General features: G+C 34.4%; 1 protein-coding gene across 2 annotated transcripts in view; it reads right to left on the bottom strand.

The window, feature by feature from the left end:
• LOC128872794 (uncharacterized) overlaps nucleotides 1-27230 on the bottom strand; it is a 148964-nt gene that overhangs the window by 47737 nt on the left and 73997 nt on the right. Inside the window, exon 2 of one of the 2 annotated variants that reach the window (XM_054115831.1) lies at nucleotides 7-10944. The exons of the other annotated variant lie outside the window; for it this stretch is intronic. Within the exon in view, the coding sequence (XP_053971806.1) occupies nucleotides 10074-10943 (870 nt within the window). The 5' untranslated portion in view covers nucleotide 10944 and the 3' untranslated portion in view covers nucleotides 7-10073. Of the gene's footprint in view, nucleotides 1-6; nucleotides 10945-27230 lie in introns of those variants that run through there. 2 annotated transcript variants of the gene reach the window in all.

Here is a 27230-nt window from a genome sequence, read left to right as displayed (position 1 = left end):
CTCTCTCTCTCTCTCTCTCTCTCTCTCTCTCTCTCTCTCTCTCTCTCCCAGTTTTGCAAGAGCATACACAAACTTTGGAATTGCGCGGAGTGCAAAAAGTAAGGACACCGATGCTTTCTTTTCTTTCACTCCGCTCTCTCTTTCTCTCGCTTTTTCTCGCTAATAAATACACGGTGTCCAAATTTAAAAAAGGTAGAGATGTATAATAATATATATTTACAGAGTAAGATTCTTCGAAAGAACGTTATTCACGTTTTCTCGGTATGAGTTTAATTAATTTTTCATTGGATCACAGAATGGTAGCGCCCGAGCGTGGCAATTTTCTTGTTTAAAGATATTCGAAAACGACCAGAGATGAGACAGCCTCGTCTCTATTGTTTGGGAAATTTTTAATATCGTTTTCCACGAAATTCTCGAAATTTTTAATGTTCAAGTTTTAAATAATTGCCTCTTCCCAGCAATTAAGTGGAAATTCTTTTTTTCCTTTAGAAACAATTTCCTCGTTGTTCCTAATAAAGAATTTATTTTAGGTTAATCAAATATTTTGATTAGAAACCATTTCCCTGCGGCTTCTAATAAAGTATTTTAATGAACTATAAATATCATCATTAATGCAGGTGTATAAATGTTTCTGTAAAATTGTTAGTTTATTATACATTACATGTACTCAGTATACTGTGCCAAATTTAATATTTCATATTCATTGTTACTTGCTCAGTTATGAAACTAAATTAATATGGATAACAATTATTTTTCACCAAAAATAAAAGCCAGTAGTATAGTTGCCATGCAGAGTGTCTGGCCAATTATGTATAGCTAGTAGTAAGTTTAAATTGTTGTAAAGTTAAATCGTTAGGGAGTAATTATTTATTCCTGACATTTCTTAATTCTAGTCGTTTGACAATTTTCGTGTTTCATATTTTTCGAGCGAGAAACGGGTCATTTTCGAAGTACCTCGCCGTCTAAAGCTAGCATATGTAATTAAATACCCAAGGTATTATAAAATGGAATATAGCATATTAAAATTACAAACTATCTTAACGGTACTGCGCTATCAGTCACTGGACATTCGGCGTTCCAAAGAAGCGATTTTTGAAACGCCAAACCGATTGGAGGCTGCTCCGTTTAACAATCTTAAATGCAACATGTATGAGATATTTGAGGCTTTCACGGCCCGGTTCCTTATGATTTGGAATAACTAAAACTTTCAGGTGTAGTTAGTGTTCTTTACATAGGAAACTTTGACAACTCGCAAGCATTGCAACTGTATTTTTCAAAGGTCAAAAGAGACACTAATATATATGATTTTGACGATCCAAAAGGAAGGCTCAAAACATTCATATTGCTATCATCAAATTTAAATTGTATTCTAAATAAATTAACTCCTTGCCACACCATTTAATGTGGTATCGTGCTCCTCGTATTTAGGTATGGAGTTACTCGCACACCTTCGTATAACGTCTTTGGCTCGTTGTTGTAAGACAAGAGGTTAATTATAAATAAAAGTGTAATTGATAGAATAAGTATCATGAAGTGGGTACAAAGGGAGGAGGGAATTAACAACAAAATTTGTATACCAAGTTCGATACTTGACCTGTAAAATTATGCATTGTTTTGAATTAAAATATATATTTAAATCTTGAAAACAAATGCATGAATTTCGATTCTTACTTAAGTATGACGCAACTGAACTCTACCTACTAAAAAAGCTAGCTGCAATGCTGGCGAAACGTCAGAGTACCTTTCCCAAAGAAAGCATACACCCAGAAGCCTCGGTTGATCAATCATGCCTCGTGCATGAGTTCGTTTGCGTTCAATCAAAACGTGTTTTTTAGTGAACAAATGTAGTTCGTAAATTCAATGTCGAAACTGCACGGATACCGCGAACTGAATGAAAAAATAACTGTGCCGAAACCTGGACGCAATTTTCCACTTCAATTAGAATTTCGCAAATTGGAAAGTTCTTTTACGTTCCCCAAAACGAAATTTTCCTTCTTCGACGAGGAAGAAAATTCTTTCGCAATGAAACCTTTGGGTGGCGAAATGACCACGAAACTATTAAAGTTCCTGCAGTTTTCCCAAGGCAACCGTTTCAACATAAATTATGTGGAATGCGTTAAGGACGACGTTTATCTGTTGGAATGTTTAAGTACAAGTGTCGTTTGTTGGTGAATTGCACTTGCGAATCGGGTTAGAATTACAAGTTATATTGTAGAATATATAGTTTGAATGAGCATTTTTTTTACCAAGATGATGGTCATATCTGATTGGAACATATATAATTTATATAATATAAACGTTTCAACCTTCAGATACATAAAAGTTTGATTTGTTGATTTCTCTATGAACTTTTTCAATTAAAAAACATTTTTGAAGGACCTACAGTGGAACTTCTAGAACATAATTAAATTTCTAGTTCTGTAGTTGAATGTAAAGCAATTATAAACTTCTTCTATCTAACACAACGCAACAACAAAAATAAATAATAGTCAAAATATCTATATCATCATTATATAATTTAAATTGTATTCTCAGTAAATTAACTATAAATAACAGTATAGTCAATGTATAGAATAGTTATTATTGAATTGAAAGTTTTGAATAAAAATATCATTTCAGTCAACAAAAACATAATTAAGATTCCATGAACTATGCTTGTTCAGACTACATATGCTATAATATTTGTTTTTCAAAGTCCTATTATTTGAGGAACTGCAATTATCGAACCCGCAGTAAAACGGTGGCTTAGAAAACTTGCATCGAGGGATGAATCACTTAATGATGTGTCCCGTGAAGGAAGACCATCAAACATTGATGATGACCTATTAGAAACATTTAATTTACTATTTCGTTTAAATTATGTTAGTTATGTTCTGCATGGATTTGCAGAAGAGAACAAATTATAGAATCTAACAATTTGCTCGTTGCTAGCTTCGTATGAAAAAATTCTAAACTGCATGGAAACTAGACTCGAATACCTGTCTCATTTTCACAGGTAAAGAATTTCATGGAACCAATGGTTGTAAACTTGTACCTTGTTGAGAAAATGTTACTATTGTAGGATGAAAATCAATTAAACATTCAAGGGCACTTTCTCAAGGGTGAGTAATACCAGACGCGACCTACTCTTCCGCCATGTTGGTTCGTTGCCTGTGGATTTACTCGAAAAAACACGGTAGCCAAAATGGTATAGTGAAGACAATCATTCGGTAGCCTTGGATAGCCACTCTGATACTAGTGAAATATCGAAACTATAATATCTGTCGAAATAAAACACGATCTGGCCAAGTTCCACAAGTGTTTCGATTCTATCTAAAACAGAAACGCGAAATTCCCAGGTCAAACTTTTGGCAAATAAATTTTTCTGAATTCACAGCATCCCAACTATACATGTACACCTTATACAACGTTAAAATATTTTATTCGATTAGGAATGTTATTTAAACTTGAAACAGTTCAACTGTTCGAATGTCTTTCACAAAGAACTCTGAGATCAACTCCGAGGAGTTTAAACTAATAAATGACTAAACGCTTCGAATAGAGGAGTGACGTATTTACCCTTAGCGGTTCAAAATTTAACTCGTAATCCTAACAAACTGTTTCAAACATTGGAATGAGGAGTAAACAAACATTATTTTTCCAGAAATACAATTTTTGTATAATTAATATTTTCACAGGCAGAGACAACAAATTAAAATTTAAACGAATGTATGTCTTATTTTTGAAACAATATAGATATTTTATATATTCATCCATTAGTGCATATTCTCATAAACTTTCCCACATTTTCATTTGCCATGAATGCATAAACGTCTGCGGTCTAGTAATAAAGTTTCTGTAATTTTGCATACCAGAAATTCTCCGTAGAAAAGTTATTCGAAACAGGCGTTTCGCGAAACACGTCTTTCGCCCTCATAATCTATTTATCGGTTAAATTAGAGCAATCCCCTTGTGAATTTCTGATTTCGTCCTCAAATAAAAAAAAAATGAATTTGTCGTTCTCAAACAAAAACAGAATGTTTTCGTTATGAGTAAACTTAGATACAAGTGAATATAACAAATACGTGCTAAATATAATCGAAAGGTATATGCACTCAGACGGAACGAAATATTAAATTATTATATTAATTAATACATTATATTGAACATGTATTATGTATATCCTTTGTATGTTTTCTATATTACGTTACGTCATAAATGCATAAAATCCAGTCTAGTTATGAGCTATGAGTAAACTGTAGATTTTATGTATTTGAGATACAAGTGAATGTAACAAATATACAGTGGGCGTAGAATGTATTCGTACACCGATCAATTTCCCAAAAAATTTTTGTGTGAAATTGTAGTTTCTTAACTTCTTTTTTTGGGATCAATGATATTTTACATATCCTCGGAAGTTTCTAAGATAGATATAGTCCAAACAACATTTACTAGTTAATATAATTTGTGAAATTAACAAAAAAAAAAAAAAATGCGAAAAGTGAGTAAAAGTATAGAAGCAATAAGTATTTATACGATTCTTATGACGAACCATTTACAGTAGAGTTTGTAACGTAAACACATTAGTTTATTGCTCCGTACAAATTAGAAAACATTATATTTCCAGTAAAGTACTTTTAAACAGTTGTGCGAATATTTATGGCGTCAACATTTCTATCGATTAATTGTTTTTTTCTTGTTAATTTCGCAACTTACATAAATAGCTATTTTTTGTTGTAATCTATCTATTCAAGAGATTTCCGAGAATATGTAAAATGTCATTGTTTACCAAAAATAAGTTAATAAATTACAATTTTACATAGTTTTTTTGGAAATTGATCGGTGTACGAATACTTTCTACACCCACTGTATGTCAAACATAATCAAAAGGTAAATGCATTTATCATATTAATTACAGGAATATATTCTACATGTATTATCTATATATTTATATATTTTCCGTATTAGTGCATGCCATAGATGTATAAATTTCCACGGTTTAGTTATGAGAATTGTGAGAAATTTGTATTTTTCTGTATGACGTGACAAGCATAAATAGAGTACAAAATTAAACAGAAATATACGTAGTTTATAGATCATCCTACTTTAAATTGAATTAAAAAGGTTAGGAGTAGACAGAAGCATTTTGATTCAATATTACAATTATCGTTTATGAATTTAGGTGAAGTACTTGGATGACGTAGCCAAACCTTGTTCGTGTCTACATAGGAAGAGTGCTTGAACCGCTAAAGGTTAAACGTTCCCGTTTAAATGTGAAACTGAACCGTCGGATTGAATTCATACCCGTAATCGGAGAACAGCCGATTGTTCGATTTGCCGCCTTCTATCGCCAATTAACTATCGGTATCTAACGGTCGAGTTGACCAGCTACGCGACTACGTGAGATAAATCTCGTAAACTTGTACGTAAACGATGTTTTGCAAGTGCAATGACTGATATCAGACCCGAGGTGGTCGGGGGACCGGATTCCCTTAAATGTTAAAGGACATTTGTTTCTCGATAAATTGTGCATCTAAAAACACGCGGCCCCGACCACGGGCCTGCCTTATTTACGATAACTATTAATTATAATGAGTATGTTGGCGTTGAAAACTTCATCAGTTGTTCCTTAAACGTTTACTAGATCGTATTTCAGATACAAATGATTAATCGATGAATTTAATTACTGATATCCCGCGAACCGAAAAACTTCAGCCACGCGGCACTTCCTTCCTTCCTCGACGTCATCGACCTCCATCGCCCTTAAAATTGTCTACCTGCCTTCTCGAATTAATTATATCTTGGTCCTTGAGTGCATTTATTTCTTTTTTTTTTTTTTTTTGCTTAAGTCGACTCTAATCAACCTCTCGCGAGCCTTACCCCACCCACCGGACTTCTCTGACCGTGAATCGAGCATTCCTATCGTATTTTTCTTCATTTCATATCGCACCAATCGTTCATTCCCTGTCCCTGTCCGCATCACGGAAATCCCTTTCACGCGCGGAACATAAATCCCGCCGTTTTTCCCCGATAACGTCTAGATCCTACTTATTATCCTGGAAATATTTGCCGCGCCATCGAATACCGCGACTGCTAAGACTATTTCGCACATCGATCGATCCCTCACACGTACTTCGTGTGGTCTTCTTAACGAGAATGAAATCTGATCAAAACTTTCCTTGACTTTCCTAAAGTTCCCTTAAGAAAACATCACCCTATGAAAGCTTCAGTGGACGAAAAGTTGAATCGTATCGACGAATAGTTACACGGCCGGTGGATTGGACGAGTTGTTCAAACTTGCTTGGCAACACGAACAGTATTTAGTAAAAGCTTTCAGGGTGATCGAAACGAGAGGGATGCGGTCTTTTAAACTCCACTGCTGTCAATTGTCTTCAATATAATTATGAGGGATTGACATTTTGGAAGTGTCCTAACACAAATGTTTTTATTTAAGATGATATAAAATTATTATGTTTTATTTTTGTGAATCCAAGCACTGTAAATTTGTTATGTTTAATAAATAAGTGGGAGTTTAAAAAATTGCAGTTGTCTTCTTACCTCGATCACCACTAAAAAGTAGCGCAATCAAGAGTAGTGCTCGTATCGGCAAACAAATTTGGACGATCTGCCCATTTTTTAGCACGTATTTATTCATCATTACTTAGAGCAACCAAACACATTTGTGTTTCTATGGCTCACGAAGGAAGTTCGGCAGCTTGAGAATTGTGAAATGTGAAATTTCATTGAAATAAAGTAGTTCGAGTGATGTTAGCAAAGTAACTATTACTTGTAATTCTTACTCTTAATTCTATTTTAGTATATTGTTGAAATCAAAACCATAGTAATGTCAATTAAACTGATAAAATGTTATTAAATGTCATTGAACGACTCATTTAACGATTTAATGTACGTATAATCAATGAAATATTACTGAATATTTGTATAGCTATCAAGAAGTGGCAATATAAAATTTCAAGAAATTTTTTCCTTGCATTAATAGCCACAATACAGTAGTCACAGAAGTATAAATTAATTTAAATTGTTAATATACGTTAATATAAAAATACAAATTCTTCGAAGAAATATTTTCGCAACCAAGACCATATCCTTCCTGACACAAAAAAAAATAACAATTACATTGTCAGCATCACTTGCATCGCATTTTTCTAAAAATTTCAAGCATTTTTTCTTCACCAGTTGCCAAACCTCCGTTTTCAGTGATTTTTATTCTTTATTTTCCTCGTAGTTCGTTGCCGATGCAAACCCACTGAATCTTGATTCTCTTCCGTCGACTCGCCGTTCCCAGGGCGTCAACGAATCAACGATCAGTATACCAAGTGAACCGCGAAACGGTAACTAAGGATTACAATTAGGACCTTCTTCTCATTTTGTTCTTTAACGAATAGAAGCGTCGAGCTTGCGTTTGTCGCGATATCAAAAGACTGGTACGCGTGTCATTGCATTTGTTTAAACTCGGTGATCCGTCGTCACACGCATCGAGGTCTGGGAACTTCGCGGGCGCAGCTTGCGACTGAAATTATCGAGATCTCGTTTACGCGAACTCCTGAATGGAAATGTACACAATGATCTCACTACCGTGATTCGTCGAGGAAAATTGATTTCCTATCGGCCGTCGACATCGCAAGACATCTTCCTCTGGTAACATAGAAGGATATCTTGTCCTTCGACGTTCCGTATCGTTCCAGCTGGACTTCCTCACAGGAAATTGCTTCGAATGGGACTATGTTCAGCTTGAACGATCGCTGATTGAACATCAATCGCGTTGAAACGCGATTCCCCGAGGATCTCGAACTCTGAATGAGACGGATCGTATTCGAGTGAAAAGTAGCGCTTACCGGACAGCATTCTCGAGGAGGTAGATCACCTCGTGTCATTTCATTTCGTTCTTTATTTGATAGTCGATTGCGTGCGTTTAAGTTTGTATAATACGAAAAATTAGAAAATTCGTACAGAGAGACCGATTATTCGTTTTTGAGCGAGAAATTTCAGATTAAGGCTTCTCGTTAGGAAAAGCAACAGCTTTGCACAGGGTCTTGCAGATATTGAGAGGTGTCTGAGATCGTTTACCTTTGCGAAGATCAGACACTTTTTTAGATATTAAAAAGATCTATTAAAAAGATTTTGTTGCATAATAAATAATAGTATTAGTGCAAAGAGCAGTATGACAGCTAGTTGGCCTCATCGATGAGGAAGAACTTATCAATTGTCCAGGAGATTAATTTTCCGAATAGTCTGTTTATTAGTTCAAACAGATTATTAGTTTAATCTACCGAAGAACGATCATTAATTACAGGTTCCTCTAACGATTAATGACGTCACGCTTATGTCGATAATCGTTAATCGTAAATGATAATCTGAGACTGGTATCAAAAGTAACAGGTGTCAAAAGTAACATCGATGATATTAGTGCAATACGTTATTTAATAATTATACCAAGCCACTATTTTCTTGTGTGAACGTAATGTCGTTTTGTAATTTTAAATACTTGTTCATCGTTCATCAGCTCATTGATTTTTATTGATCTAGCATTGAAAATTTGCATACTAGATGGCAAAATGCTGTTGATAACAAGGGCAACTATGTATATAATTAATTAAAAATAGAAATTTATTAAAAATTTGTTTGAATTTTATGTAAAAGAAACGACATCACTTTCCAGTCTACCTAATACATCATCAAGCTCACATATTTATTGAAAAAAATTATTAACTGACATATCGAAATTAACAAAACTTTAGATTGTAGTAAAAGTAAAATAACTCATTCAAATTTAATTTCGTTTGACAGTTAGACAAATTACTTATTTTGTTGAAAACTAATAACAGATAGTTTCAGTAAGTACAGAGTTCTTTTTAATCTGTAGCAGTTTTCAAGATATTGTTGAACTAATTTTTCCATCAAATTGTAACTGACATTAGTTTGTGTCAACTGTAACACTTTGCAAAAAGAGCAGTTAATTTCAATATATTATAATTACATTTATGAACAAAACGAATATAGAAAGTAACCCCATTGTTGAAGTGTACTAAAAACATTTTTTTCAAAATTTTATAATTTATATTCAATTAAAAAAATAATACTTATCGATTATGTTACTTTTGTCTCCTCCTATTGTTAAATCCAATTAAATTCTAAATCGAAACACTCTTTGTATCAAACGTACTATTTACTATAATCGAACCATAAACTGATCTCAAGAGCATACAACTTCTTTAATCATCTGAATTTCGTCAATGCAAGGTTCTCATAAGTATATATCCCGAACCTACTATGTGCTAGGCTCTGCTTTCACGCTCGAAGACTTGTTGTTTACTCGTCCAGCTTAAACGGAATTACTGTGGTGTTTGCGTATTCCAACTGTTGCTCTCGCAGCAAAAACTCGAGAACAAAAGCTTGGTCCCACTGTTCAAGCTCTGCGATCATCCCTGTTTAATCCCTGTTCTGGCAAAGCCTTTCGTTGGGAGAAGTTTGCAATACCGGCCTAGCTGTATAGTACAGTAGCGATATCTTTAACATCGAACAGTCTTAAGTAGCTGCCTCGAGCGATCAACTTATGAGATCTCGATAACTCTCGAAGTCTGACCGTCAAAAATTCAAACTCGGAGTTTCGTCTTACTTGTTAGCTTATCGTAGCGGTACTTAAGTTCGAGGAACATCGGCTTCCGTTATAAGATATGGAAAATCGCTGGCGGAATATAATCGAATGTTTTATCAACTCGAAGTACATTATTTCTCTGTGATTAATTCCTTTCTCCTCTTTTACCTCCCCCCTCCTCCTCTACCCTTGCTCAACATCCGTTCCCTAACATCTAACTCGCATTCTTAAACGATTTCTGAGCAAATTCCTGTCACCGTCGAGCTCGTTCAATCGATTGTTGCTGATCCGTTCGTGCCGATTGACATAATTAATGTGAAAAAGGTAGAAAGCACACCGTTTATCCACGATACCGAGTTATAAAAGCACTCGTTGTGGTGGAAGTCGCGTCGTCGAATTTGCTCCCGATATGAGATCCTTGTATGTGAGACGGTCGTTCGAATCTCGATTGAAAGGACGTCGGATCTTCCCCAGCCGCCTAGATCCTGGATACGTAGAGAGGACGATGAGCCTGCTGGGGATTCCCGTTCTGTTTCGAGTATCGAGGGTTCTGCAACAATTCTCTAGTCTCGCTCGGCGAGCCTGGACTGAGGCTGTTGGTCGTCGAGGTCTCGACGCGATCGCTGATGATCTCCTCCTCGGTGATCTGTTCGAGGTACAGGGCCGACTGTACGGCCTGGTGATCCCCGTTCATCGTGGGTGGCGGCGAGTAAGCTGGCGGAGGACTTCTAGGCGGAGACGCCGAGTCTTTCTCGTTTTCCGTCTCGATGGAAGCGCTCGAAGCTACCTGCTGCAACTGCCTCGCTCTTCTGGCGTGCCTGGTGGTCAATCCTCCGGTCTCGGCGTCCCTCTCCAGCCTGTGCCCCGACCTGGATCTGGTCAGTTGCCTCTGCACGTACTCCTCCAAGTCGTTCTCCTCCTTTTTAGCGATCACTCGGTTCAGGATGATCAGAAAGATCCCCACCAAGATGGCGAACAAACCGATCGCCACCAGCTCGTTCCACCAACCTCCCGACGCCTTGGTGCCCCACTGGGCTAAATCTCCTGGCAGCAAACCGCTCATCAGAAGGAAACCACCGAGGACCAGGAACACCACGCCGATGTGGAGCATCCCGATCGACGTGACCACCTTCGTGTCCAACATGCCTTGGCCTGCTGAACGGTTCGGGTGTCCAGATTTGTGGTGTCTCGAGTGATGATCCAAGGAACCGGTCGATGCCCTGGGCGATGTCAGGCCGCTCTCGCCAGACTGCGCGCTATAACGGCGCTCACGGGCGCGACGCTGCTCGTCCCGACGGTTTCTTTGACGCTTGATGGCCAGCGCCGAGTGCAATCCAACCGCGTGCATCCTGCAACACCGGAAAGATAACCCTTGTTCAGTCAATCCTCTACAATTTTCTACCGAGTATTTACACCGTTTCTTTTCTAGCTTTCTTTCTTTTCTTTTCTTTTCTTTTCTCTTCTTTTCTTTTCTTTTCTTTTCTTTTCATTTCTTTTCTTTTCCTTTCTTTTCTTTTCTTTTCGTTTCGTTTCGTTTCGAATCTTTCGCTCTGTTACTCTATCGACCGTGAACAGGCGAGGTGGGCACCCAAAAATTATCCGGAATTATTTATTTCTGAACATGTTTATCGAATTACATCGAACGTTTCGATCATGAGGTTTTCTGGTCCTGCTCAGAAACGAGAATATATTTAGTACTGGGAAACGAAAAGTAGTTGCGGTTATTGTTAGTCCTTGTGTCGAATATTTAACAACATTGTGCATCGGACAGTTGTGATAACTAAGGACAAGTCTACGAATTTATTTATATCTGAATAGGACAAATTTGTCTATTGTTATCGGATGTGTATTCCTTCGCTTGACTGGAAATTAGAAACACCTGTTTAAAGGTTGGCTCTTGTGTGAGAAGAGGAGCTTCAAACAATGTTCCTAATTTGCGAGCAATAGGAATGTACACCAGATAATAGTAATCAAATTTGGCCTACGCAAAATATAAACAAGTTTTCACAATTTCTTAAAATGTAATTTCTTTAAATATGCGACACATTTCGAAACGAGGACTAACAAATACACTAATTACTTTTCGTTTCTTATGGTAACTAAATATATGTTGCTGAGAAGGGCCCGGAAATTGCATGAAATTGCAAACTTTAACTTTAACTATTTATATAACCTTTATTTACTATCACTGAGTCATATTCAACCCGAGAGAAGAAAATTTCTTTGCTTAAAAGCAAGTATCAGAGTACACGACCCCTAGATTAAGTATTCTGTCTAATTTTAGACAGTGGATACTTAGTTTGTTTAAAAACAAAGAAACTTTCTTCTTTTAGGTAAAATGTACCCCAATGGGTAAAGGTTAATAAACATGTGCGTAAAAATAATTCCAGTTATTTTTGGGTACCCTCTCGTATATTGAGACGAGCATTGAGTGATTAGCTTGATTTCGTGCAATTTTGAAAATGCAATCGCGGATTCCAGGCACTGACGTCAGTTAATATCGTTACGCAATTATTTTAACCATTCTACGCATTCGACTGCATGCATTCTGTAACCATATACCATTAAACGGGTTTCTTTATTGTTCTAAACAGCAAATAATTGCTTCAGCGCCAAAGCAATCATTGTTGGCAATTGAATTGAACGTTGAAGATCTAATTTCACGTGAATTTATCGTGCTTCCGGCATAACAATGCTCGTCTCCATTGACGTCTGTCTACCTTTTTGGGTTTCATCGATCGTTCGACTACCGTACGTTGGAAAATTTTTAATCCTAAAAGGCTGTACAGGGTTTGCTCACAGGGTTCACAGGATGCACTGCGATAGAGTCACGCGTTATAATTTTCTACACGCTAAATGGATTACCAAAAAGTCTCCATTGGTGTCGTTGGACCTGTGAACATTTCTTCTTGCACGTTACGTTTAATTTTCCTTAAAACGGGCGCGATGCCTAGCGACATGAAAAAAAAAGGAAATGAGATGAATGTTTCATTTAAGTTCTCTACAGACGTTTCAATTGAAAAGATAAGGATGAAATTCGGTCGTCGTCGAGTCTTTGTGCATATTTGGAAAAGACTTGCGGACCGGAAGGTATAGGTCAGACGCTCTATTGTGCTGGGGTTTAATTATGCTGTTACACCAGGTATCATCCCTTTTTCCCCTTCTCGGTGCACATGCATAGAATGGATATTTTATACGTGCTCCAATTGTTATTAATCATTCATATGAAATTTTGAATATGAAATTCATTTAAGCCTTTCAAAATTTTACTCGCAAATCTGGTATTGAATATAATAAAAAGGAAATATTCGACTTGGTTAACATTTTGCTGTACCCCACGTCGCAACCAGTGTTTACATTTTTTGATATTTTACAAATTTCTGTACGTATCGATGGTATTTGCATTATAAACATTCTTCTACTGATATTTACATTTTAAATTGTCCTAACGAATATAGAGATTTAATTGCTCTTTATTTAATTGCTTTAATATCTTTACATTTTATTACCTTATTTATAATTGGGGAATATTTTTGACACTTTATGTGAAACAGATTTTTGACGTTTATTAATGTCATGCATATTTCTGTTCAATGAATTGCATAATTGATTTCATTCATATTTTTGGAAATATTAATATTAAAGGTTAACCTTTTTTAATCTTTTGAAGGTTAAGTTTTAAGGTTTGTTGTTAAAAGTTTCATAATGTGATACGTCCTGAACAAAAGCGTTGCCAGCTTTTTTAAAAGGAACTTTGAACAAACTGCAAATATGCGATGCGAAATGTATTGGAAATTATTCACATTAAAATACTATGCATACATAATAATATGGTGTCATTGAGTTTGACACGATTAACGATCAATATCACTAAACGTTTACTACTATCACAAATGCTTGAGAAATATTGGTCAACAAATATAAGAAGTTGGTTGAAAAATACTAGTCTACATTATCAGCTAAAAACTAACAGTCTCAACTTGTATTCTTCGCGGAAGAATCCTGTTAATGAAAACATTGCAAATGAAGAAATCTAATAAGCGGATACTCGTTTAAAACATAACTGTATTAAGTGTAATCATGTTTCCAAGAATCTTCTGGAGCAGAAAAAAAATGTATTGAAGCCTGTATCTAAATGAAAAAGGTAAATTAAATAACTTGATCTATCGGTGATAATACTTTGTGGAACATCAGGTTGGCAAGAGCTTCGAAAGCATTTTTAATATTGACTTTATGACGTCACCTTCCATAATATCGTTACGACTGCTTTTAAGAACCCAAACGATACATTTAAAAGTCGCTTTTTATGTTAAAAAAATAGAAGAGACTGTCGATATAAAAGAAATCTTGGAAACATTTTTCGAGATTTCTTTCATTTTCAATTGCTATTGAACGGCAGAGCTTATCAGTAACTTGTATAGGTCAAACGTATACAAATATAGTAAACAAATTAAGTGGAGGGTGTTCCAAAAATTGCTTCATATTTTGACAAATCAGTTTGGATTTCGATTCAAGCGTTAGTGAAATATTTTTAGAAAAACTTTAAGAATGATAGGAAAAATAATGTTTAAAAAGAAAAACTTAAATGTCATTGTCCCCACCATTTTGTTATTTAACTAAGTAAAGAAATCACTGTGTAGTTTGATTGGAAAAAGTTGAAAGAAAAGTTAAAAATATAAAAGCTTGGAACTGTTTAAACGACTTCCGTTCCGAACTTCCTCTCTCCGCAAACCCGTTTCCGCTTCTCCAAACAATCGATTCTTCGTTTCTTCAAGCAAAGAAAATTTCATACTTATTATATATGGTGCGTGACAAGAATTGCGAGCGACTTCTAAGATTTATTTTTGATAGATGTAAATGTCGCGAAACTTTACGATACGTTGAGGAAACACGAAAGTGAATAAAATTTCGATAAGCATCGAGAATTTGTGATATTATGTTCCATGCTTTCTATTGTTTTTCATTCCCTTTCATTTTGAATGTTATCATGTACCGAAACAAAAATCGGACCACCTCAACTGGGCGATATTCAGGTCATCGACGAGTCTTTTCTAACTATCTTTTCTATCTATCTTTTCTAACAATAAGTCTCATAACGCGCTATGGCTGCAGCAGCCTACAACTTTATTACACCCCAGCCGTCATGCTGGAAAGATGAAATTTCAATTTAAATGTTGGAACACTTTTATTGAAACTAAACTTCAGGTTTCAGTGGCGGGACCTGAAACAATACATTATATGGACAAGTGTTTGCGATAGAATTTAATATGTTTATGGAATAAACGTACTAAAAATAGAAAGTTATAATATATAATATTATATATAATAGTTAAAGTTATAATATGTATATAATAGTTCTTGATATATGAATATAATTTATGAATGAATTAAGTATATGTCATTTATATATACAACTTGGTCATTGTTGTACAATGGCGAATCTTTTCTATTTTAGAGATGTTTTTATGAGTTACAATTTTAGTGCTTGAGTTTTGTTTCAGAGTGTAGTCAGGAAATATCGTAGAGTTCTTCTATACTTTGACAATTATTTTCTTTGATAATATATTACTATGGCACGAATACCATATGTACCTCCCAATAAAAAAATTGAGAACTATTAATAATTGCATATTAAAGAGTCTAACTCATGATACACACGTGAAATTTTCATCTTTCCTCAAAATTTCTTTGAAAAATAATAATTATTGAAAAAGTCATAAGTAAACTGCAGATCTTCATGCAAAATAAAATCTATGCAAACGTACCTACAAAAAATGGAAACAAATATGAACTTATTTTAATCTGCAAATGTTATAATGTAAATTTTATTTCCGATATTTTATTATATTATTGCATACTGTAAGCATTCTGTAGTTTCTTGCACATTTAAATTTTCTATAAGTGCATAAAAATCTGCGCTCTAGTTATAACAGTCGTTTTTAACGTAACGCAATTAAAAGAACAGTGTTGAAACGCAAAATCTTAAAACCCCTTCAGCAAAATTCTTTACCAGGTCTAATCGTCATCCAATATTATTTGTTATAAGATTTTGTTTTACTTCCTTTGAGGATCACCCCTAAATTTCCGAAAAAGCAGTGTTTTAATCAATTTTGATAAAATTAAATACAATTTGATGACATTTATATCGATAATCGAACGAGAAATAAAAATTTTTAGTTTTTTGCGTCTCCTGAAAACCTAGCTTTTTTTATACAAAAGTACACTTTCTTCAGAAACGGTTAAGCCGATGTGAACCAAATTTCTTACACGCGTTTTCTGATAGTTGGGCCTAATTTACACCGACGATTTTTTGGAAATTCCAAATTTTCTAAAAATGTGTAAATTGGAAAAAAAAAATTTATAGGTTTGCGCGGCGATAACTTTTTTTGAAATCAAAATATTGAAAAAATCCTCGGTGTAAATTAGGTCGAACTATCAAAAAACACGTGTAAAAAATTTGGATCATATCGGACTAACCGTTTCTGAGAAAACTGAACCTTTATACCAAAAACCTAGGTTTCCAGGAGACGCAAAAAACTAAAAATTTGTATGTACCGCTCGATTATAGATATAAATATTATCTAATCGTATTTCTTTTTATCAAAATCAATTAAAACACTGCCTTTTTGATCATTTACCTTCTTTACACTGAAAAACAATACTTTATGGTTATAACCAGGGTAACCGCGTCACCGGTCAAAATATTTCCTTATATTTTTTACAGTTTTGTCGCGTTCTTTTTACTAAATTCGTGTCGTTGAACTTTTTTTATGAGAAAAAAAGAAATTCTGTAAAAAACAAAATTCCATTTCATTTTTCAAAAAAATTTTTTACCACTTCTAGTGCTCCAAATTCAATTTTCTTTGCGTAGAATTGTTCAGAATCGCTTAAGATTTAATAAAAAAAAATTTTTTTGTAAGTGATTTTTTTTTCTTTTTTTAGTGTTCCAAGCCCCTTAATCCATTAAAAGCTCGGTTTAAGACTTATATGTTCCCCTTACTACTGTCTTAATTTTGGCAGACCGTTTAGAACGTTCAAAGTTCATTCTTTTTGGCCAGCGAGTGGTTCCTTATTCCATACAAAGCTTCGCCTCCGTCATGCAAATTCGGCGGTACTCCGAAAGTTTCACCACGCAATGTTACTTTTTGCCAAAAGAGGAAGAACCAAAACCAACGGAAAGAAACTACTGCTCCCGTTTTTAACAACCGTTTGCTCGACGAATGTCGAGACTCATCAATGGGACGCTTGTGAAGCAATAACTTTCATTCAGAGAATTTTTACGCCAAGGCATGACATTTCCTTAGCTTCGAGGAGATTCCACTTGCGAATCAAGAAAAATGTGTCCCCGTTTCTCGGCGTAGAGTCCCCTGGTGTTGTCGTTCCTCTAATGGAGGATCGACAATGGTCTTCTTCAGGCTTTCTCGAGATGTTATAACCCACCTAAGCTAGGATTCCTTGCGAACTATACGTTTCAAGCCGAACATGCCTCGAGGAGATACGTCCTTATTTTCTCTGGCACCGGCTACATGAAGGAGGTTACTAATGGGCACAAAAATAAAGGGTTTTCAAAAAGGGACTTTAGGATTTTGTTTCAGTATCATAACGCATCTATCAGCATAGTCATTATGGACATTTATACGATATTATTTTTCGCGTTAGTCGTAATGATGTATACTTTCATTTAAAATAAAAAAGTCAGGTATGTTCCACATATTTTGAGTCATAAGGAACCTTAAAGACAGTTTAAAATTCTTTAAAGAAATTTTAAAGTCCTTTTGGAAACTTCTTTAATTTATTAACATTTCTTTGGAAGTCTGAAATATTTTGTAAAAAATACTTTGAAGTATGACAATTTAAACGCTTGATCTGACGAAAAAAAATTCATTCAAAGTTAAATCCTGCTGTAAAAAAACCCGATCCCGATTAAAATACCTTGTCTGACCTGAATTTTTCACTTACTCGCACAACCCTGCTAGAGAGCAATCGATCGTCTGATGATATGAATTAAATAATATTTGGATATTAGATCACTTCATAAGCATTTGTCCTATTTCTATGCTTAAGAATATTATATTGAAGGAAAACGTGTACAGATACTCATATACATATATACTACTAGTCGTACATAGAATAACTATTTTGTTAAAGAATTTCTTTCCATTACTAAATTAATTTATCAATGCAGCTTTCATAAAAATAAGATATTTATTCACTACACCCTACAGGTTCTATTTTGAATATTGAAATTTTTGAAATGTTTTTAATCCCTTCTTAGGATCTCTTCGGAATATGAAAATACAATTATCTGTAAAAAATTAGAATTGCTGTATAAGCTTGAGCTTATAAATGTGTCTCATTGAAGGATATGAAACGTAGTAGATATAATATATACAAAAAGGTGGAATTTAATTTAATTTTCATTCAGACTCCTTTATAGGAAAGAGTTAGTTATTTAACCCACTTTTATCGTAACAAAATGAAGAAGTTACTAAAGCACCGTCGACGAAAATTGCATATTCATATTTTATCCCGATTCCGACTCGTATAATCTCAAGAATTCTATTGAAGGGGTATAAGCTTCTTTTCGACTATATACATATATTTACCTCCTCGAGGCGAAGCGAACTTTCTAGACTTTTTTTCTTTAGAGCAATTAAGACACCATTTAAATAAAGCTTAATCTTAAGTTATTAGCGCAAGACTTTAAGACGTTTTTGTCATTCTAAGCACACATTAATGTAATTAATATCAAACAGAAATGGACAAAATGATTATCTAGATCAAAATTTGGTATGGTTAGTAGTTTTATTTGTTATCCATTGACTCCCTGTCATTCATAACGGCTTTCCTTGGCTCCATTCTTTACCATTCTCCAACCACTTAATTCTTATTTGTCTTATGGTAAAGTGGAACGAATGTTCGCTAGTTTCGGATACTAACGACCCCCTCGAGCACTCGAACGAAAGTCAACAAATAGTCCTTTGTCATCGTACGAACCATGTGTACGTGAGGAAAAGTAATACTATAACCCTACTTCCGCTTCCGTTTTTGAACATACAGAGAGTAAGAACAATAATCGACCAGCAGGTGACGTTCAAAGGGACTTTAAATTGAATTTTTTTTTCTGAGAACTTGTATATTTTCTTAAGGATAAATGATCATTTTGAAAGTCGACAAATTAGATGAAATCACTAAAAGTCAAAATTTTTGGGAAACAATTCAGCCATTCAGTAGATGTTGTTGTCTTATAACAGAATAATTTGTTTTGTTACAGATCAGACGTCCTCCTACTATAAATTACATTAAAAACTGTACAGGGTGCCCCGTAACTGGCGAAACAACCGAGAAGGTGGCGATTCTACGTAAAAAGATCGAATCGAAAATGTAGGATAAAATTTCATCATATGACGCTTTATTTTCGAAAAAAATACTTTTGAAAATTTGTTGAGAATACGTGCACTGGGTCCACATTCGCTACGCTCGACGGATTACATTGTAGATCACCTCCATTCTTGTTCGTAAACGTTGTCAATGGATCGACGAACAGATTTCCAGAATTCGTCTAGTTTATGAACTGTTGAAAGTAATGTCAACGTTGTTGCAAACATAACTGTGCTCTCCTCGTTTTCTAATGTGTCGTTGGGCAATTTTAATTGTTCAAACGCTATAATAATTTTTTGTTTTAATTGTTCAACGCTCATGTCATCACTGTACACAATCGACTCAACATGACTCCACAAATGAAAATCTAAAGTTGATAGGTCCGGAGATTGTGGCCTTTCACCATTCGACAAATTTTTAGACTCATTTTTTTTTCAAAAATAAAGGGTCATATAAAAAAAAATTATTCCGCATTTTGTATTCAATTTTTCAGGTAGAATCACCCCCTACTCGCTTGTACCACCATTTAAGGGACACCCTGTATATGAAAATATTTCTGAGTAGTATATTGGCCATTCTTAAATATATCTTAATAAAAAAAATGTATATATTAAGTTCAATACTTGTCGTATAAAATAACGCTTTGCTTTTGATTAAAATATGTACTTTAATTTTGCAAAAAATTCTTGAACATTGGCTATGCCAACTACCTCTACCCCTTTAAAAGCTTAGTCTATTTCCCCAAATTGGGGGATAATGTTATAAGCAGCCAACCAAAGTTAATAGGTTCCACTAGATAAACACTAGAATTAGAAAGCCTACAAATAGGCTATAAAACTACTTTTACATCCTTTAAATAAGAGTAATAAATAACACTAGTTTACAGCCAAAATGTACATTCAATGTCACAATTTTTTCCTTATGTATTTTGGCCCACTAAACTCGAAAATCGAAAGAAAAAATTTTTCTATCGATAGGTTTTTTTAATATGAATTTTTGAATTTTTTTTCGATTTTTTTCTGACATACCTTCACATTTTAGGCAATATCTTGAGTTAGAAACGTCCGATTGGGTCGCACAAGAAGCTATTGTAAAGGTAATCGACTTTCCAACCATTGCTTTTCACATTATTTTCCAATCGGTTCAATAGTTTAAGTGTTACGAGCTAATATATATGAGAAACTTTGATTTTTTCGGCTAAAATAGAATTTCTTATTCTAATTAATTAATCCAATTTCTTATTGTCTACGCATAGATCGCACTTTTACGAAGAAAACAAGCTTTTGTTAAAGAAAATTAGGAACAATTGAGTAAAGGTACAAAAATCCCAATTTTACTCTGTTTTTGTATTTTTTTCCTATTTATATAGAAAACATTTATTTAATTAATTTCGATTAGAAATAATTTCAGCCTTTGCTTTGTCTTCTGTTATTCATTGGGTTCGTTTCTCTGATAAGGAACCAAATATAGTCTCCAAACATTCTTTCATCCCAATATCCTTGATAGCGCTGCTCAATAGTTTAAGGCTTGTGGCTCGGCAAAGTATAAATTATAAGCAAGTTGTTGAAGATTTACTAATAAATTATGGAAAAATGGGTATGAAATATATTTCATTTAATTTCAATTTTAATTTCAACGGGCGTAAATATATCGCTCAAAATTCATTTTTTACATTCTTACTTGGATTTTTTCCCGGAAAATCTTGGCGATGTAAGTGACGAACACGGCGAAAGGTTTTACCAAGATATAAAAACTATTGAGCAGCGCTATCAAGGTTATTGGGATGAAAGAATATTGGGAGAGTACATTTGGTTCCTCGTCAGAGAGACGAACGAATTTGTACCTTTACTCAATTGTTCCTAACTCCGGTATTTATCCATAGACTTTCTTCAACAAAAGCTTGTTTTCTTCGTAAAAGTGCAATCTATACGTAAACAATAAGAAACTGGACATAATTTGACAATTTCTATTTTCCCATGCCAATGGAAGAAATATTCGTGTTCTATTTTAGCCGAAAAAATCAGTTTCTCATATATATTGGCTCGTAACACTTAAACTATTGAACCGATTGGAAAACAATGTGAAAAGCAATGGTTGGAAATTCGATTACCTTTACAATAGCTTTTTGTGCGACCCAATCGGACGTTTCTAACTCAATATATGGTCTAAAATGTGAAGGTATGTCAGAAAAAAATCGAAAAAACATTCAAAAATTCATATAAAAAAAATCTATCCATAGAAAAATTTTTTCTTTCGATTTTCGAGTTTAGTACATAAGAAAAAAATTGTGGCATTGAATGTACATTTCTTTTTTTATTTTGTAAACTAGTGTAATAGTATTATAAGCAGTCAACCAAAGTTAATAGGTTCCACTAGATAAACACTGGATTGGAAAAGCCTACGAATAGTCTCCCAAGTATAATTTTTCAGCGTCGAGTTCCATAAAAGAAACGAAGATCAATTGAATCCTCTTTGTCTAGTGACGCGGTAACGTCTCAGCGCCAAGTACGTGAAAAATTGTCCGTCACCGCGTATACAGGGTGTCCCAAAAATGTAGGAATTCCTTGAAAGGGGTGGTTCAGGAGGTGATTTGAAACAACTTTTTCCTTCGCGAAAATGTCGCAATTGGGTTTCGTTAAGCAGATATTAAAAAAAAACCCCGATCAATCAGAGCGCGCGCATATCGTTGGAGCGGCCATGCTAGCGAAGGCTACGCGCTAGGCGGCCATGCTCGTACGCGAACAAATGACTCGACGTGCATCGAAGGACCTTGACGCGGCCGCTTAGCGCGTAACCTTCGCTACCGAGACCGCTCCAACGGTATACGCGCGCTCTGATTGGTCGGGGTTTTCGCTTAATATCTCCTTAACGAAGCCCCATCCGACATTTTTGCAAAGGAAATTGTTGTTTCAAATCACCTCCCGAACCACCCCTTTCAAGGAACTCCAACATTTTTTGGACACCCTGTATATGGCGTTGGAGCTACCACGTATCATTTACAGGAGAGATGGTCCATTCCAACCTAACCTGAAACTTCTTTCATGAATATCTCAACACGCCTGCAATATTTTCTAAATTTAAAGGCATTTTTCTAATGTAAACCGCATGTAAGCTTTCGAATAAAATCAAAATCAATCAAATCGGTCCACGAACAACTGAGATATCGTAATATCATGTTATGAATCTATCAGAAACGGTATTTTTCGTATAATTTTCTCGTCGTCAACCCTTAGCCAATAGGAGCTAAGCAAAAGCCAAGTGTCATTCGTCGACTCTCGGAATCATTCGATTCGGCATGGCTCGTCGGCTTTAGACCATAGGATTTAGACTTTTTATGTAGGGTTTAATAACAAATTGCAGCCAGTGTTGTAAAGTGTTAATCGATCTTGATTACAAGGTAAGTTGTCAAAATCTGAATTGCGAGATACCTTTATTCATACAGAAAACTGTTTTTAATATAGATCCATACCACCAAAGTGTTTTGAATTTAGACTTTTTTATGTAGAGCTTATAGAAATGGAGTCATTTTCTCATTTCATCATTAACATTAAAATTTTTTGTAGAAAAAAAAATTGCAGGTATATATAATTATTTATAAATTGAACGAATAAGTGTTTGCAATTAATAAATTATATGAAATATATATATATATTCGCTTTTGTTATCCCCTCTCCCTTTATTTTACTCTATTGAATTAAAGAAACAAATAATAATTTAGACTTCTTATGTAGAGTTTACAGAAATATCAATTTTATTTTTATAAATTTAAAATAGATTCTATATAATAAATTATTTGTAAAAAGAAGTGAGATTCGATAAAAAACTTCAAAAAAGTAAAGAAATTACGCCAAGTACATGAAAAAGTGGAGGACTCAAGGAGTTATCATTGAAAAATAGAAGATCCCCATAAAAAACTGCAAGAAAATAGAAAAAGATGTGAAATCGAAATAAGCTGCCAGATGATTTGCCTAGATTTCTGCGGCCTGGAAGTCAAATGCTTGGGGTGGCCAGGCAAGGTCAAGGTGTCGATGAATAAGAATTATTTTAAAACGCAAAACAATGAAAGTGTACTCATAATATTGTCAGAGTTTTAAATTGACAAATTATCTGAAAGTCTGTGAGAGAGAAAGTATGGGTATTGATGATCTAAGAATGCCTTGCCTGGCCACGCCAAGCATTTGACTTCCAGGCCGCGGAAATCTAGGCAAATCATCTGGCAGCTTATTTCGATTTCACATTTTTTTCTATTTTCTTGTAGTTTTTTATGGGGATTTTCTATTTTTCAATGATAACTCCTTAAGTCCTCCACTTTTTCATGTACTTGGCGTAATTTTTTTACTTTTTTGAAGTTTTTTATCGGATAAGATATACAGCGACAACCGTCTACTCTAGTGTCCGAATATTTTTGTTACCCGCTGTACGTTCTCCCTCTTTGTGTCGCTCGAGTCGATTGTCTTACTAAAAAGTTTTCCTATCGCAATTTACCGTGGGAACTGAGCTCGAGCGTGTGCCGAGGTTTATATTTACTGCTGGTGTAACCAAATGTAGGTCGAGCTCCGATACGAAAGGATAGGCTCACCCTACATGACGTTAGACGGGGCACTTGCAGATAAGATTTTTATCTTCTGTCCTTTATTGTCTATCGTAAACAACGATGGCCTATTCCCTTCGATCGACGATACTGGGGGAGATTCGGATCTTCAAAGGTGATACGGAAGCCTCCGACTTTGATCCACACAATAAGCGCGGAAACTCCGGAATTTCGTTATCAGAAGATTTTTTAACGAGTTAGAGGTCCAATTAAAATTATCGAGTGCACTGCTTAACGATGTAATCGAATATATATGCAATCAGATTGAATCAGAAGTCGATCAGGAAGATATAAAAAAAACTCTTATGCAGAAATAAAGGGTTTAGAATTTTTATTTTTAGCGTATTTAAAATAAAAATATTGGATACATTCCATGCCATCTGTGCTTTATGAAAAACAAAATTCTAAAGCCACTTTTGGTTTAAAATCTTCAGTTACGACCCTGATAAGATCCCAAGTACTAAAATTTCTAGATATAAACTACAACTTCCTTCATGTTCTTTTGTTCAGAAAAGTGTCAGGTTGTCGCAGAAGTTTCTTTCGTTTTATTAGTAAGTACATACGCAATATTTTATGTTTTACGTTATATTACAGTGTTGTGTACGATCTATTCTGCTCCATTACTTTTTTTCATCTCTCTGAATGTACCATAATGTCATTTTTCCAGAAATTTTATGGTTTGGTAGAAAAATGCCATTCCAAGTGCATTTTTATGCCATTTATGGAACCTTTTACTACGAAGAGAATTTTTTATTGAAAAGAATACATAATAAACACTATGGGGCAATATCTGGATCTACAAATAATAAAGTAGAACATTCCAGCAATATGTTAAAAATTTGTTTCCAACTAAAGAAACTATATAAAAACTGGCTAAACAGCCAAGTGCAAGTCGCAAAAGATATTCTTGGACAACCTAATATAAAGAATATTTTCAATTGTAACAAAGCTATTTACTTTATTTTTTTCTATAGTGACCCTTCTTGTTGTATTAATAATCGTTTCATATATCTTTGGTAACTTAGTGAATCAGTATTGCAAAGCTGTAACATTAATTATCAGTACATGTAAGTAGGTATATAAAAAATTTGTGTTAGGACGAGCTACATCAAGGAAGGTGTTATATTTAAACACTTTACACAGACTGCTTAATAACGTTATCGATCTTTCGACTTCATTAATCGTTGCAGTATACGCAAAGTACCTGTAAGTACTTCGGTATCATTTTCTGATAAATTGTAATCACGTACGAAAGGAGAATAGTCCTTGTCTACATTAGTCATGTTTTTTCAATAATTGCAAACGATATGACTGTTTCCGTAGAATTATATCCCAAGTTCACTATCTTCAATGGTAATCGACTTAGAACATATTAATTAAAATATCTTTGAACAGCTATTACTACCTACAGTGGGTGTAGAAAGTATTCGTACACCGATCAATTTCCCAAAAAAAACTATATAAAATTATAATTTATTAACTTATTTTTTATAAACAATGATATTCTCCTTATTCTTGGAAATCTCTAGAATAGATAGATTACAAAAAAATAGCTATTTATGTAAGTTGCGAAATTAACAAGAAAAAAAATTAATCCATAGACATGTTGAAGCAATAAGTATTCGCACAACTGTTTAATATTTAAAACTTCATTAAAAAAAAAAAAAATGTACATAAATTTACAAGTATATGATACTTCCTTCGTGGGATTTCCTTTTGATTTTATAATCATTGCAACTCTTCTAAGCGTTAAATTAACTAAATTATTAGTTATTCGAAGTGGGATCTTCTTCAATTCCCCTATTAGAGCCATTTTTAAATGTACTTTACTGGAAACTTGATGTTTTCTACTTCGTACGGAGCAATAAACTAATGTGTTCGCGTTACAAACTCTACTGTAAATGGTTCGTCATAAGAATCGTAAAAATACTGATTGCTTCTATACTTTTTCCCACTTTTCACATTCTTCTGTTAATTTCACAAATTATATTAACTAGTAAATGTTGTTTGGACTATATCTATCTTAGAGACTTCCGAGGATATGTAAAATATCATTGATTCTAAAAAAAGAAGTTAAGAAACTACAATTTCACACAAAAATTTTTTTTGGGAAATTGATCGGTGTACGAATACATTCCACGCTCACTGTGTATAATTTTGTACAATTATTTTTATGAATTTGGTCAGATTTAGTAGTCATGATGCACAGTTACTGCAACGTAATATGTTTTTTTAAATCAATCATATCTCTAATCATGTAAATAGTCATTAACATCATGTTTATACATGAAAAAATATAGGATGGAAACAATATAAACATATTATTAACGTTGTACAAGAGAACTACGATAATTCTCAATATTCAAATTTAACACATCGTGTTTACATGGAGCATATGAAATTTATTAGAAACCAAAATCGTAAGCCCTTTTTGGAAATCCCTTTACTTTCCGTGAACCATACCCTTTCCACTCTATTTATTTAATAAATGTAACATTCAATGCATCTCCCACATTGAAAAATTAAATATCGCCTATAATGAATTTCACCAACAATTATAGAACACAAATTACTTCTGCATGACACAGAGTTACACGTGTCTCTCATTAGACCGTTAAACAGTTGAAAATGCTGAGTAGATTGGTATACAATTAAGCATCCTGACAACCTCATTATAGTTCCCGTCGAATGAAATATTCAACAGTTGCTTATTATGAAAGTATGTAGATCACCGTGACGTATAAATTGATTGAATCGTATTCCATCGTGCTTTTCGAGGGCGCTTCTTCTCGTTGTAAATGCTGAAAACTTGCAGCCTTCAAGTCGTTCCAATTACCGTCCAACAAAGAGTCTCGACAAGTAACGCGCAAAAATTATGTGCCTTTGTAAGTGCAACTCAAGTCGTCTGCACGCGTACTTATGTGTTCAGGTTGAATAAAAACTTTTCAAACGAGGAAGGATGCTCGAAAGCGGTACGATGACCCATTCTTCCTTGAGATGGCTTCACAATGGCTAATATTCTTTTTCTTTCTCAAAATATTCATTTGTTACCAGACAGAGCAGCAAATGGGACGTAAAATGCCAGAGGAGATGTACCTCGACTAAAAATTAGAATTATTGCTTGGTGTAAATAAATTATCGGTCGTCTCATTCGTTAAATACTCATCACTGCGTAACAAGACTTAACCACTTCATATTTTCCACTGCTAATAGTCGGCGCTAATAACCATATTTCAGCTGTTAATGCAACGTTATATATTTATATAAAAAAAAAACAATTATCCTGATTAAATTATTATCTCTAAATATTAATTTGAAAGGTTCAATCATTTCGCTTTATTTCTAAAAATTGCTTTGAGAGATTAGTTTCAAATGAGTTATTGAAATTACTGGGAGAAAAATGTATTCCAGTTTTAGATATTATTTAAAAAATAAACAATTTTTATATAATACTGTAACGGTATATGGTTTGCAGATGCGCGGGGTAAAACTGACCGCTTGCAGATGTTAGGTTTTAAAACAAATGTGTCCTTTTTTACAACTTCTGCCAGCCATATACCAGCAAGGTCTTCCATATACGTAGCGCGGTCCCGAAAGGACCTTATTGCCTACATGTGGCAACCACCTTTGCCAGTCCCGAAAACTCATCGGCTATCCCCGCCA

Source organism: Hylaeus volcanicus, chromosome 2 (genome assembly GCF_026283585.1).
Source record: "Hylaeus volcanicus isolate JK05 chromosome 2, UHH_iyHylVolc1.0_haploid, whole genome shotgun sequence".
Lineage (NCBI taxonomy): Eukaryota > Metazoa > Arthropoda > Insecta > Hymenoptera > Colletidae > Hylaeus > Hylaeus volcanicus.
The sequence above is the reverse complement of the archived record's forward strand: the minus strand, read 5'-3'. Positions and strand labels throughout refer to the sequence as shown.